The 14,404-nt window shown below is 42.5% G+C and overlaps 1 protein-coding gene across 1 annotated transcript in view; it reads left to right on the top strand.

Annotated features, from left to right (window-relative positions):
• Positions 1-14,404, top strand: part of MYLK4 (myosin light chain kinase family member 4) — a 79,761-nt gene that overhangs the window by 48,572 nt on the left and 16,785 nt on the right. Inside the window, exons 2-5 of the mRNA XM_003272187.3 lie at positions 5,354-5,429; positions 9,258-9,363; positions 12,625-12,718; positions 12,796-12,905. Coding sequence (XP_003272235.2) covers positions 5,354-5,429; positions 9,258-9,363; positions 12,625-12,718; positions 12,796-12,905 — 386 coding nt within the window. The remainder of the gene's footprint in view (positions 1-5,353; positions 5,430-9,257; positions 9,364-12,624; positions 12,719-12,795; positions 12,906-14,404) is intronic.

The following is a 14,404-nucleotide window of genomic DNA, read 5'->3' as shown; positions in this document are numbered from 1 at the left end:
AAATATTTGCTCTCCTGCATTCTTCTATCTGGCCTATCTGCAACAGTTTTAAAAAGAACCAGGAATGGCCTGTATATTATGTTATGAACACAATTTTCTGTAGCAACTGTACTCCCAAAATGCATGGCCATTGATATTGCTGGCTATCAGCTATGTAAGTTCAGGGCTGTGGATATGAGCCACCGTAGCAGGGATGCATCTGAGATAGCCCCCAGGGCAGCCTGGCTTTTCAGGGGTGCAGCCTGATGACAGAGTGTTCCCACAGTGAAAGTGCCATTCCAGAAAGCACTGTTTTCTTCATCACGCATTGCTTCACCAAGCACTTTAGAACCTTACTCTCTGTTCGGTGCTGGGGAAACAAAGGAGAAGAGAAGGGTCCATATGCCAGTGGGCAGACAGACACATTGAGAACGCTGCAGTAACATGGAAAATGATGGTGGTATTGTTGAGGTTCAGAGGAGGCAGCCCTTCTCTTAGCCTTTATGTTCGTTTAAGGTCAAATCCGTTTTACGATTGATTTTTTAAATGATTTTTATTGAATAGGAATGAAAAAAGGATTAGACAATGTTGTTCAATTGAATTAATTTCCCTTTCAGTTATTCCGCCACTTTCAGGAAAAGTAGGGTTTTGATGTAGTACTGGGACAGGTCTGTAGCGTCGGGCGAGAGCCCACTCATGCCCAGGTAGCCAGCACACGCCTGTGGACCAATGCCGCCCTCCTGTTCAAATCTGGATCCTATGGCAGTAAATGTAATGGTTAACAGAGAAAAGAAGATAAAGTGCTTACTTAAAATTGCTTGAATAATCAAAACTGCCATGCAAGCGATGAATAATGATCTCTTAAAAGCAGTACTTTGCAGAAGGAGAAAAAGAGTTTGCAGGAATTGAGCTGATAGTTCTAATTATGTTCTTGCACTCGAACTGACTAATTAGAATGATCCTTCTCCAAAATACACTTCAGAAAATCAGAGTGTGAAGCATGGTGTTATATACAATTGTCTCCAAATTATTTTGATTTTGCACTGCCATCAGTAAAAGATTTTAAAGCACGCCCCAATATATTTATGTATAAATTACATACGTTGATAACCACTACATGCATTTTATTTTATTTTATGTTACTTTATTTTATTTATTTTATTTTTGAGACAGAGTCTGTCTCTGTTGCCAAGGCTGGAGTGCAGTGGCGTAATCTTTTCTCACGGCAACCTCCTCCTCCAGGGTTCAAGCAATTCTCCTGCCTCAGCCTCCTGATAGCTGGGACTACAGGTGTGCACCACCAGGCCCAGCTAATTTTTGTATTTTTAGTAGAGATGGGGTTTCACTATGTTGGCCGGGCTGGTCTCAAACTCCTGACCACATGATCTGCCCACCTTCGCCTCCCAAAGTGTTGAGATTACAGGCGTGAGCCACCGTGCCTGGCTGCACTTTTATTTTTATAAATAACATTTAATATGTCAGAGATACTTTTATATGTGTCCAATTGTATCAATATATTTTTAAAAACATATATAAAATATAAATGTTAAAAGAATGGTGTCTTAGCTTCGGCTGCTATAGCAAATTATTCTGGACTGGGTAGTTGAAACAACAAACATTTATTTCTCACCGTTCTGGGGGCTGAGAAGTCCCAAATCAGGCTGCTGGCAGATCCAGGGCCTGGCGAGGGCCCCGTTACTAGTGTGTAGTGGCCTTCTCCCCATAAAGAGTGAGCAAACTTTCATTTTGGTTCTTATAAGGGCACAAATCCCATTCATGAGGATTCTCCAATCGCGACCTAGTCACCTCCGAAGGCCCTACCTTTTAATAGCATCACCGTGATGGTTAGGATTTTAATATACGAATTTGTGTGTGTATATCGCCGGGGGGGGGGATACATTCAATCCATAAGAAATGGAATAAATTAAAATGAGTTGTAGCATGTCCTTGATACCCTCCAAAGGACGACTAAGGACACTCCCTGGGTACGTATGCCCCACTTACGAGACCAGTCTAAGAAGCCAGACAGAGTGGAGAGAGCTGAGCTGTGTTTTGAATACTTGGGCATCTGGACCACATAGCCTTTCTTCCCTGTGTCATTCTATATCCACTGATAAATTATTATAAAAGGAATTGGTAAATAGTTCCAAAGGAATCCATATGCAAATATAGAAATATTTTTTAAGTGAATTTGCATGAAAGAGGTCCTTAGGTTCATCCCCGCCACTGATGTGAATTCAGCAGAGGAATATGGTCACTGACATGGTTTTCATCCCATTAACTGGGGATGGTCAGGATTGGGTCAGAAACTTCATGCCTAAGAGCACTGGTCCTATGCTCTTTAATCGGTAGAAGACATGTTTCATTTTTGGACAACAAAGAAGATGTATCTACAAACTTGAGCTTTCTATTTTAGCAACTTCTAGGCATAACTTAGAAATACAAAGTAAAAACGTTTCATATTTTTGGTTGCAGTCCTGAAAAGAAAAGGAGAAACACAGCTTCCGTCCTGGAGAGAACAGGAGAAATACAACTTCTGTTTGTTGGAAACTCTTCGGTTCAAAGTTCCTCTAGATGTCAGTATTACATAGGGAAATGAAAATATAACAGCCTTTGGCAATGAATGAAGGCCTTCTTACATTATTTAAATGGAAAAACATATGTGACATATAATTACTAAAGAAAAAAGCAACCTCTCTTGGAAGCTGCCTTCTTATATTCCTCAATACTGACAGATTCTCCTGTTGGTCAAGTCCAACTCTGAACCCGAAGAATATTGACTCAGCATGTGGACTTTTCCACCTGGTACTCAGATGGCCTCAGAGGCAAACATGGATCTATCAGTGCTCCACAGGGTCTTATAGCCAGCTGCTCAATTTTATATACTTTTATGGGCAGAAATTGACTGATACATACCAGTTTTCATTATTAAATCCACGTATGCTTATATCATTGCGTTCATGCCACACAGAATAAACCCAGAAGCACAATGTTTATTGATACACCAGAAGTTTTCATTTCGAAAGGGAAGAACTGAAAGACAGTTATAAAATATCTTAAACACAATTTGTTAAACTGTCTTACTTGACTCATTTGGATATATGCTTTCAAAATTGGACTTAAATTCTCCCTCTTCTTTTTTTGCTTCTCTTCCGTGTTAATTGTAATCTTTTGACAAATATTTATCTCTTCACTCTGCTAATTTGTTTTTGATTTATGACCTTCTCTCTTAATCATTTTTCTTATCTCCTGTGTTGCCAACTGTGTAGTAGATCTCAATAAAGATGAATCATGTAACTTGGCTATAGCGTTTCTATCTTTTTTTTTTTTCCCCAGAAAGACAGTATAGGGTGGTAGTTAGGTGCACTGGCTGAAGTAGACAGCTGGGTTAGAATCCTAGCTCTACCATTTCTAAACTTTATAACCTTGGGAAATTACCTAACTTCATTTATACGATGGGGCTATAGTATCTATCTTAAAGGGCTTAGGAGGAGCAACCCGGTAAACAAAGTGCTTAGAAGAGTGACTGGTACATAATGTGTGTGCACAATACATGGTAGCCATCACCACTACCACCATCATCACCATGACCGTCACCATCACCACTACAATCACCACCATCACCACTACAATCACCACCACCACTACCACCACCATCATGGCCACCACCCTCACTATCGCTGCCACCACGACTACCACCACCACAAACACCACCACCATCATGAACACTACCATCATCATCGTCATCATCACTACGTACTGGTCTCTGAAGTAGTCACCAAGGAGTCAAAGATGAACCAGTCTTTTTGCCCACTAGAAGTCCACAGTCTAGTGGGAAATTGACAGGAAAAAAGGCTTAAAGTGTTATAAGGGATACCAGGGGTGGGGCTATGTGCTGAGTTCTGTGCAAGCACAGAGCAGGGAGCAATCGGCTTTGCTTGAAGAGGCGGCAGCCCATTTTCCCTGCAGAGGGAAAAATAGGCAAGTACCATCTCTGGACTTTCACTTAAAGAGAACCTTTAAGAGAAAGAGAAACTCTGAAGCTCTCACTTCCAGCCTTGGCTTTCCACAGATTTACTAAACATGCCTTTATGTTGTAAGTTCAGCATCTAAAAAACGCAAATACTCTGAATCCATGGAACTGCCCCCTGCATTGTGTAACAGCACATTTGCAGCCGGACATGTTGGCTCACACCTGAAATCCCAGCACTTTGGGAGGCCGGGGCAGGCGAATCACCTGAGGTCAGGAGTTCAAGACCAGTCTGGCAAACGTGGCAAAACCCCGTCTCTACTGAAAATACAAAAAATTAGCCAGGCATGGTGGTGCATGCCTGTAGTCCCAGCTACTCAGGAGGCTGAGGCAGGAGAATCGCATGAACCCGGGAGGTGGAGGTTGCAGTGAGCTGAGATTGCGCCATTGCGCTCCAGCCTGGGCAACAAGAGCGAAGCTCCATCTCAAAAAAAAAAAAAAAAAGAGAAAAGCACATTTGCAATTTGTCTTGATATCTGTGCTCTGAACTTACATGGTGTTTCATGCTTGCAAATCAGCTGAAGGCAGATTATGTTGTGTTTCAAAGGGGAAATAAATACTTTTTTTGGACATCCACACAATGTCATTTATTGATAATGCAAAACTTTAGAAGTTATGATAATTTGGGTAGATTGGGCTAATGTTTCCCTTTTATATGGGGTACATTAGCTAACGGTTTGCTCAACTAATTCAGATACTCCAGGACTGTGAGAAGAATGTTTATCCACTTAGGAAAAGGGCCATCTGTTCTAAGCACTGTAAAGGTTCCATTTATAAAGCTGACTTTCATCTCCTACTCTCTGGTTTACAGAGCCCATTCACTGTATCCTCTCATTTCTATTTGATTTATATGTAAACCATATCAAGACAACGTAAACAGAGGTCAAGGGTGATGCACACATTATTACTACCCTTTCATCTATTCATGAAGATGGGCTTTTTCCCATAATGACAGTTTTACAGAATTTCTTTGAAAATAGCTCATTTCAAATACTATAGTCTATATGGGCTTTTATTAATTCAGACTGTTCTGCCCTCTACATTACTATTACTTTTACTGGGTTGTTTTTCTATGTTTGAATCGTATAGTATAGTAGTTTTCAGCCTGGGATGATGGGTGATTTTGCTTCCCATTTATAGATCTCTGGAGACCTTTTTGGTCATCACAACTGGGAGGGAGGGTGCTACTGGCATCTGGTGGATAGAAGCCAGCGATGCTGCTATCCTGTAATGCTCGTGACATTCCCCACCACACGGAATCATCCAGCGCGAGAGTCAGGAGTGCTGAGGTTGAAAAGCCCAGATGTGATATTTAGCTTTAATTACTCAATTGTGCCTCCACAGGCGAAGGAGGTGTGGTCAAATGCCGACCTGACGGAAAGGATGCCCGTCAAAAGCAAAAGGACATCAACCCTCGCAGGTAACATCTTTAGAAAACTAGATAGTAATGGATAAAGAAAGTTCTGTTATAAAAGTCCTGTTGTTATTCAGAGGAAGTTGCACATTCATAAAGCCCTGTGTAGGAAGAAGTGATGTTTATTAAAAAATACCTCCCCCCCTTTTTTTTTTTTGCTTGTCTTTGGGTCTTACTAGTTACAAACAAGAAAATCTTTTGGAACCCAGTTGGTCATATTTCCTTCTACTTTGCTTTTAAAAGCTTATATCTGCTGATAAAAAGAAACCTGGATAAAGATGCCGTTATAGAAAGCCAAAATTTTACTGATCACCTGCATTCTCCATTAAAATATTTTGTGTCCTATGGTGGCTTCTAGAGAGATCTACCCAGAAGAATCAGCTCTCCTCTGAGAAAGAAAAGGTTAACAAACCCAACAAGAAAAATGCTGAGAAGACCAATGCCTCTCTAGTTCATAGAAGTTTTGCCATATTTCATCCAAAAAGACAAGACAAAGTAGAAGATTTTGCTCCAAGAAATTCTATAGATCCAAGAGAGAATATAGATGGAACAGACATTTCATGCACGGAGAGCCTGAATGCACAGGAAAGCGATAGTACTGGAAATGAAAAGTAAGCCACTGTGGATAAAAATGAAAACCCAGTGTTTGAAGAAGAGAAAAACGGGTTTCATTCTAAAGAAGATACTAGTGGATGAGAAGCTGAGAAGAAAAGAGAAAACTGGCAACTGCACATGAGACAGTGCTGGACCAATGTCCAAATAAAAATCAATACGTGTATCAAACTAATGGTGACCAATTTCATGAAAGGTAGAGTTACAGCATTGCATATCCACAGCAATGTTTTCTGTAGATCTATGTGCCATTGCAGTTTAAGGCCTTATTAAAAGGATAAATGAAGAGAGTTTTGAAGCGATGATTTGTAACTCGGTTTTCCAGCTTATATGAATTTTTAATGGCCACATTTTCTTGCCATTATTTTTTCTTCTTGCCTGTGATATTTTCAGGCATTTTATTATTTTCTATGTTTTCTACCAACTGGTAGATAAAGATGATGATTAATAGTGCCCACAGGAATCAGTATTTTTTAAAGATCAAGTAAAGCATTTTCATTTTTGGCAATACAGAACATATCCTTCCTAAGGACAAGAATTAAATAATGACTAGATTTATCTGTAAGTTAAAAACCTAAATCTGAAAAAGCTTACCCACTCCATTATAAATAATAAATTGCCTATTTTTCCCAAATATTAAGAGGATAAAGTAAGACGTAGATTATTGAATGACTTTCTTTCTCAACTACACAGTTTCACTTATAGATTCAGGTAATATTATAGCCAATTAAAATGAACTACTCTAAGTTATGAGTAATCACATATCACGGTATCTATTTGGAACCAAAAGTATCAAACCACTTGTGTGGTCTTTTTTAGGGATTTAAAACATAATTCTTACTTCATTTTTTAATAATGTATCTGAAACCTCATCTTGGAGAAATTTAATTTTCCGAGAATTAAGCATAAATATTAATGATAGCTAAGAAAGAAACTTCATCACTGCCAGATGTGTTCAGTAAGATCGAGAGCTGCTGAGAAATGGAAATTAGGTCAATTCTTCCACTGATAAAGGTTTAATCTCACTGCCCTTAAGATTCAGAGAGATTGGCCGGGCGCGGTGGCTCACGCCTGTAATCCCAGCACTTTGGGAGGCTGAGGCGGGTGGATCACGAGGTCAGGAGATCAAGACCATCCTGGCTAACACAGTGAAACCCCGTCTCTATTAAAAAATACAAAAAAATCAGCCGGGCGTGGTGGCGGGCGCTTGTAGTCCCAGCTACTCGGGAGGCTGAGGCAGGAGAATGAGTGAACCCGGGAGGTGGAGCTTGCAGTGAGTGAGTCGAGATTGCGCCACTGCACTCCAGCCTGGGCGACAGAGCGAGACTCCGTCTCAAAAAAAAAAAAAAGATTCAGAGAGATTATTGCTTCTTTTATCATGCTATAATTTAATAATTTATCTCTAAGGAAAGGAAGTGAAAAAATGAAGATCAAATTAGTTAGGTATTCATAAAATGACGGCTTTTGTTAAGTGCCAGTGGAATAACTTGGGGTCACGATTTGGCCAGTGGTGAGATTCCCTGGGACCCTGGTTATCTACACCCATAGACTTGATGGGGAGCATGCTGCTCCATTTCCTCTCCAAGCACCGAAATGGTCACCTCTATCGCGGAGCTCACGTCCTCGTCACCAAAACACTGTTTTAAGAAAGCCTTCGTTCTAAGAATTTTCACCATCTGAATGTTTTCTTCTTGAAACTTTGAGAGCTGCAACTGGACTTTACTTTCCGGGTGTGTCAGCAGCATAAGGGCCATTTCTACCCCCACGAATCCCTGGAAGTTCAGCAGTAGGATCCATTTTCTGGAATGCCGACCAGACAGAGTGCCCGGGCAGCAGTGAGCGTAGAGTGGCAGAGGAGCGCCTCGTCAACGAGGACAGCAAAAAGCGCAGAGTAGACGTAGTGGGCACAGAGGAAGAACACACGTGTCAGGAGACACAGGCAGCCAGGCAAGCTGAGGAGCTCCCAGGGGCGACTCCGGGAGCCTGCCGGGACGAAGACCTCCTGAGGGCAAGAGGGCCTGACCCCATTGGGTAGGAAATGGCTCTTGTATGGGCCTTTTAAGGCTTTTTAACCTTTTCCAGCAAGCATTGCAGACTAAATTTCATTTAGTCTAACAGCCTGCAGGAGATATAATGCCATTTCGATGCCGCTTGTGTATTTAACTCCCTCTTTTTATTAATCTGAAACAGTGAATGTTATCAAGACACTTCTCTGGTGACTTCAGTTTTCAGCATATTTACACTCTGAGAGGTGATATCTATATCAAATCAGATTCCCAGAGATTTATATTATCTGAATTTTTAAAAATATTAACACTTGGCAGAGTGTCTGGAACAAGGTAAATGCTCAAGAAACGTATGTCAAATAAATGTAGGGTGTTTTGAAAGCAAAGCTGTTATTTACTTACCTCCCTTTGTATTCTTATTGTATGCATGCAGTCGCTGCTTAATAAATGAGTTAGCAAAGAATGAGCAGGTTCATGGCAAGCCAATTTCAACAGCAGTAGTCGTGGAAAGGTAAAAGAATACTGGGAGGAATATCCCTGAGTAATTCTGTATGTTAGAGCTGGTGCTGATGTGGACGAGCGTTTAAATACTTAAGGTGGAAGGGGAGAAAGTGGGAGAAATTTGATCTCTGTCGAATACACACTTACCTGGTTTTATTGGGTGTTTTATTTCCAGCCAGCCAGGAAAAATTCATCTTTGTGCCTTAAATGTGTCTTAAATAAAGTCTAAGATATTTTGGAAAGTAATATATAATATCAAGCATTTCAAAAACATGAAGAAATGTTTCATTTTTCTTTTTTGTCTCTGCTTTAATTAAAATAATGGATTATATCCGTAATGCATTTTAAAAATGAATCAAACAATTTCTCATGTTTGAATTTGAATGGTCTCAGGCTTGGAAGTATTACCTGTTTGGAGTGTGTTGGGTTGGAAATCTTCAACTATTTAGACATTTCTAAAAGTGATCCTGAAGATGGTATGGACAACCATTGAGCCGCCCTGACACTCTTTCTCAGAGGTGTCAGGATCAGCTTTATGAGTCACAGCTCATAATCTCAAGTGGAAATTTATATCCCTGGATCATTAGGAATCAGACAGATGGCTCCTTGTATTTTATTATTAAATGAGCACATTTTTACTATGAGGCCCAGGCTTGCCGCCTTAACGAGGTCAGACTGCTTGACAGATGGCCCTTCTGTTTCTCTCACCTTCTAGTTGACATCCCGGCTCCTCCGGCCCCATTTGATCACCGTATTGTGACAGCCAAGCAAGGAGCGGTCAACAGCTTCTATACTGTGAGCAAGACAGAAATCCTAGGAGGGTGAGTAAAGCTGAATGTTAACATTCTCTCAACAGAAGAAGAGAGCGTGCAAATGACTTCATAAATGTCTGCTTGTCTTGACCTGAGAACTAGAAACGTTAGAAACAATCATTTTAAGAAACTGTAACCATTTCTGAAAATTGTCACTGATGCCAGAAAGGTTAATGTGGTGACTAAACTCCACGTTTATTATCTGCTTTACTTCCCATGTTGTAATGTCTAAAAGAAAGAAAAACCCATTGTGAGTCACCAGAAGGTTGACCAGCTGTCCAAAGCCGTAGTGCAGCCTCCAGGAGACAGAACACAGAAATGAGTCAACAGCGTGTAGTTCTTGTGGCCTATGTTAGGTCTTTTCTCCTGGGTTTTCATTTATGTTGTTACTATATTAATTACTATTATCCATTTCAATTGATTACTTTGCTCAGCAAATAACTTATTTTAGGGACATTTAAATGCACATTCTCCCTAAAGAAGGAAGATTAAAGGCCTTGCGTGGTGGCTTATGCCTGTAATCCCAGCACTTTGGGAAACCGAGGCGGGCAGATCACTTGAGGTCAGGAGTTCAAGACCATCCTTGCCAACAAGGTGAAACCCCGTCTCTATTAAAAATACAAAAATCAGCTGGGCGTGGTGGTGCATGCCTGCAATCCCAGCTACTCGGGAGGCTGAGGCAGGAGAATCGCTTGAACCAGGGAGTTGGAGGTTGCAGTGAGCCAAGATCAGGCCCCTACACTCCAGCCTGGTGATAGAGTGAGACTCTGTCCCCCCCGCCAAAAAAAAAGAAAAAAAAACCAGAAGGAAAATTAATGTCCATCAGGGACCAGCTTCATGCTGCGGGTGGGGAGAGGGTGTTCTTTCTTCTTTTACTTCTTTCACAACCCCCCTATGATATCTTGTAACTCAAAGTCTAAATTATAATGTTTGCTGCCATCGGCATGTCTGTGTAAAATAGGAAGAGGAAAGCAGAACATCTGCACGTATACATACAAAATGTACTCACCAACACAAGGAAAGCATGCATCGCTACTGCAGTTCAGGCGTCTGTCATTGGTATTTCTTCAGGGAGTCATTGATATTTGTGAAGTCCCTTCCTCCTCTTCCCACTCTGTAATTCTTTGCCCTGTGCCGAATGGAACCACCTGGACTTTCCCTTCCTGATCTGGCTGATCTCATAGAATGCCCCATGAGACTGCGGGGATGGGCTGAGGGAGAAACAGGAATTCCACAGCATGAACTGGTGCCATGGAAGCCTGAGGTATTTGGGCCTTCAGGGACATCAGTGGCAAGCCAGCAACTATTTCTCTAACCGAGAATAGTTATTTGCAGAAGAAGCTTTGAAAGAATTCCCAGGGTTTGTGCTGTTTTTCTGGTCAAGGTTTGTCAATTGCTCCTTTGAAACTTCCTTTCTGTCTGTTTGGGCACCATGGGATCTTCTGTTTGGTACTGCAGTCTAGACCAGCTGCTCATCAGCTCTCGTTATGGGCTTCACCAAAATTGGCAGCCGTAATTCACTCAGCAAATAAGTTAGAGGAGCATGATCAAATGTGCATGGATGCCTTCGAAATGCAGACATCACCAAGTGCTGCACCTCCTTTTTAGTGGTAGGAGGTTCAAGATATAGCAACTTATCTTTTACTTTTGGCAGAAATATTGCAACATGCCAAGGATCACTGGATCCCAAAAAACCTGCCCACAGGGGCAGGCCCCTGAATTTTCCTGGGAGTTCCTCTCCTGCCCTGTGGCCTTGAGGGTATCCATCATCCCTGCTTGCCACGTTCAATGAGCATAAGGTTATCACTGTGTTGAACCAGCATGAATCCTGGGAGTTGGCCTCAACCTTCAGCGCCCTCGTAGAATAAATCAGGGGAAAGAGCCAGAGGATTGAGGGAGCTGGGAAGTCAGACAGTGATGGGTACCACTGCTGGCTCAGGAGGTTCTGGGGCCATTGCTAGTGAAGGGAAAAAAAAAACAAACCGTTTCCATAACAGCCACTTAAGAGGTGGCTGGGGCTGTGTCCATGTGTTCCCATAGAGACTACATCGGGAACAGAGGTTGGAATTGAAGTCACGCCGTGGCTATGTTTACGGTAATCCTGTGTCATTCTCCAAGATTCATCTGTCTCTGTGCTGGGTGTGCAGCCCCACAACGGATGCAGCGGCCGCCAGTGCCTCTGCATCTGCCCCGCCTTGCCATGACTTTCATCGTTGAAGTCCTCTGCCTTGTCACAGGGCTTGCCTCGGGTTCACTGTGTTGCTAGGGAAGCTGTTCCTCACGCCCTACTGTGACATCCACCGTTGCAGAGCAGGGACACGTGTTCTAGCTTATTTTACTAAATAAGAAATCAAACTAAGCAAATTAGATTTAAAACTGCTCACAAATGTGTACATCTGTATGTGATTACGTAGGTAAGAAGCTGTCTTATGCTTATATTCAAGCTCATAGGTGACTTGGTGATATGCAGTCTTGACTATATGTATATATATGCAGTACTGTTACATATGCAGTTTCCAAAAATAATTTTATATATCTGAAGGTGGGCGCTCTTGTTCATATGCTGACAAAGCCCAGCTCATAACATTCATATGTATTCAGAAAGATTCTGCATTGTCCTTAAAGGTGGTTCTCAAATGTGAGGGTGCATATGAATCACCCAAGAAATGTGCTGTAATGTAGATTCTGAGGCCTACCCCTGGATTATTCCTGCTTCAGGAGGTCTGGGGTAGGGCCCAGAATCCTGGATTCTTTTTTTTTTTTTTTTTTTGAGATGGAGTCTTGCACTGTCACCCAGGCTGGAGTGCAATGGTGCGATCTCGGCTCACTTCAACCTCCGCCTCCTGGGTTCACACCATTCTCCTGCCTCAGCCTCCCAAGTAGCTGGGATTACAGGCATGTGCCACCACATCTGGCTAATTTTTTGTATTTGTATTTTTAGCAGAGACAGGGTTTCACTATGTTGGCCAGACTGGTCTCGAACTCCTGACCTCGTGATCCTCCCGCCTTGGCCTCCCAAAGTGCTGGGATTACAGGTGTGAGCCACTACGCCTGGCCGAAACCTGCTTTCTTGACAGCTCCCACGTGATTCTGATGCAAGTGACCCACAGACCACACCTTGACAAATACTGCTCTAGAAGTTTATTGAAAGAACTCCTCATAGGGCTGCTCATCCAGACTCAGCAGGAGAAATACTGGCACCACTATGCGCTGTCCACTTGGCAGCTGACCACAGGGCCTCATGCTACGCCACTTCCTCTTTTTCGGCAGAGGGCGTTTTGGCCAGGTTCACAAGTGTGAGGAGACGGCCACAGGTCTGAAGCTGGCAGCCAAAATCATCAAGACCAGAGGCATGAAGGACAAGGTACAGCCTGTGGGAGGTGGTCCCCTCCCTCCCCGCCCTGTCTTGACCACACTAATGCACTGGTTCCTGCTTCTCAGGAGGAGGTGAAGAACGAGATCAGCGTCATGAACCAGCTGGACCACGCGAACCTCATCCAGCTGTACGATGCCTTCGAGTCTAAGAACGACATTGTCCTGGTCATGGAGTAGTACGTATCCCCTCCGCCCCCTCCCTGACCTCCCCAACAGCACTCACCACCGTGACCGTGCCTCAGTAGCTCCGGTCCTGCTGTAGCGGGACCAGAACCAAGCTTGCCCCGGCAGACTCTGATTCGCGCGGATCACACAATCCCATCAGTTCTAGAAGGGAAACACTTGGGGTTCACACATCTCCATATGGGATTTTATTGCTAAGAAGTAGTGGGACCAAGTAGATCTAGCTTTGCATCTAAGCTGTTTGTCAAAAATCAAGCTTAAATATTAGCCAGGGCAACCTGGAGGAAAGTGGTTTTTGAGCTACATCTTACTTTCACCATATTCACTAATACAAAGTTCATGTCAAAAACTGTTGATGATTAGGGCTAAGAAGCTTCCATTTAAACTCACCTTTATAAAAACATGAGGACTGGTTAGTTAGAAACCGAGTACAGTCATTACTTGGTATCTGAGAGGGATTGGTCCCAGGATCCCCGCAAATACCAAAACCGGAGGACACTCAAATTCCTGATATAAAATGGCATCGTCTTTTGCATATAACTTATGCCCATCCCCCAAGTACTTTACATAATCTCTAGACTACTTACAATACTTGGTAAACTGTAAATGCCACATATACAGTTGTTATACTGTGTTTTTAAAAAATTTGTATTAGTTTTGTTGTATTGTCAATTTTTATCGTTTTTTGGTCAAACATTTTGGTTTGCGATTGTTTGAACCTGTGGAAACAGAACCCACGAATAGGGAGGGCCGACTGCAATTCCAACACTGAATCGATATTGTGATTCTGTTTTGTTTTTCTTCCGCAATAAGGCATTTTGAATAAAAAGTATGGTATCGTGGTCCTCCCTTATCCACACTTTCACTTTCCATGGTCTCAGTTACCCAAGGCCCCAGAATATTAAGTGGAAAATTCCAGAAGTAAACAATCAACAGGTTTTAAATTGCACACTGCTCTGAGTAGCCTGATGAAATCTCCCACCGTCCCGCTCGGTCCCACCCAGGACGTGAATCATCCCTTTGTCCAGCGTCTCCACCACTCCCTGCGGTTAGTCACTTAGTAGCCGACTGGGTCATCAGATTGTGGAGGCATCGCAGTGCTTGTGTTCACGGAACTCTCATTTTACTTCATAATGGCCCCAAAACACAAGAGTAGTGCAGCTGGCATGTTGTTATAATTATTCTATTTTACCCTTAGTTATTGTTGTTAATCCCTTACTGTGCTTAATTTATGAATTAAACTGTATCGGAGTTATGTAGCTACAGGAAATAACATAGTATATACAGGCTTCAGGACTATCCACAGTTTCAGGCATCCACGGAGGGTCTTGAAAGGTGTCCTGGAGGATAAGGGAAATTACTGTGTCTAGCACCAGCCACATAGAAGCACTATATCGCTGAATTCAGTCTGGAGACTTAAAAGGGCTGAGACCCTGACTACCTTCAGTCAGGGCTTGGAGTTCCCCTCCCGGAGTTCTTAGGGCCTCTCTCT

This window comes from Nomascus leucogenys, chromosome 8 (assembly GCF_006542625.1).
Source record: "Nomascus leucogenys isolate Asia chromosome 8, Asia_NLE_v1, whole genome shotgun sequence".
In the NCBI taxonomy this organism is placed as follows: Eukaryota; Metazoa; Chordata; class Mammalia; order Primates; family Hylobatidae; genus Nomascus; species Nomascus leucogenys.
The sequence above is the reverse complement of the archived record's forward strand: the minus strand, read 5'-3'. Positions and strand labels throughout refer to the sequence as shown.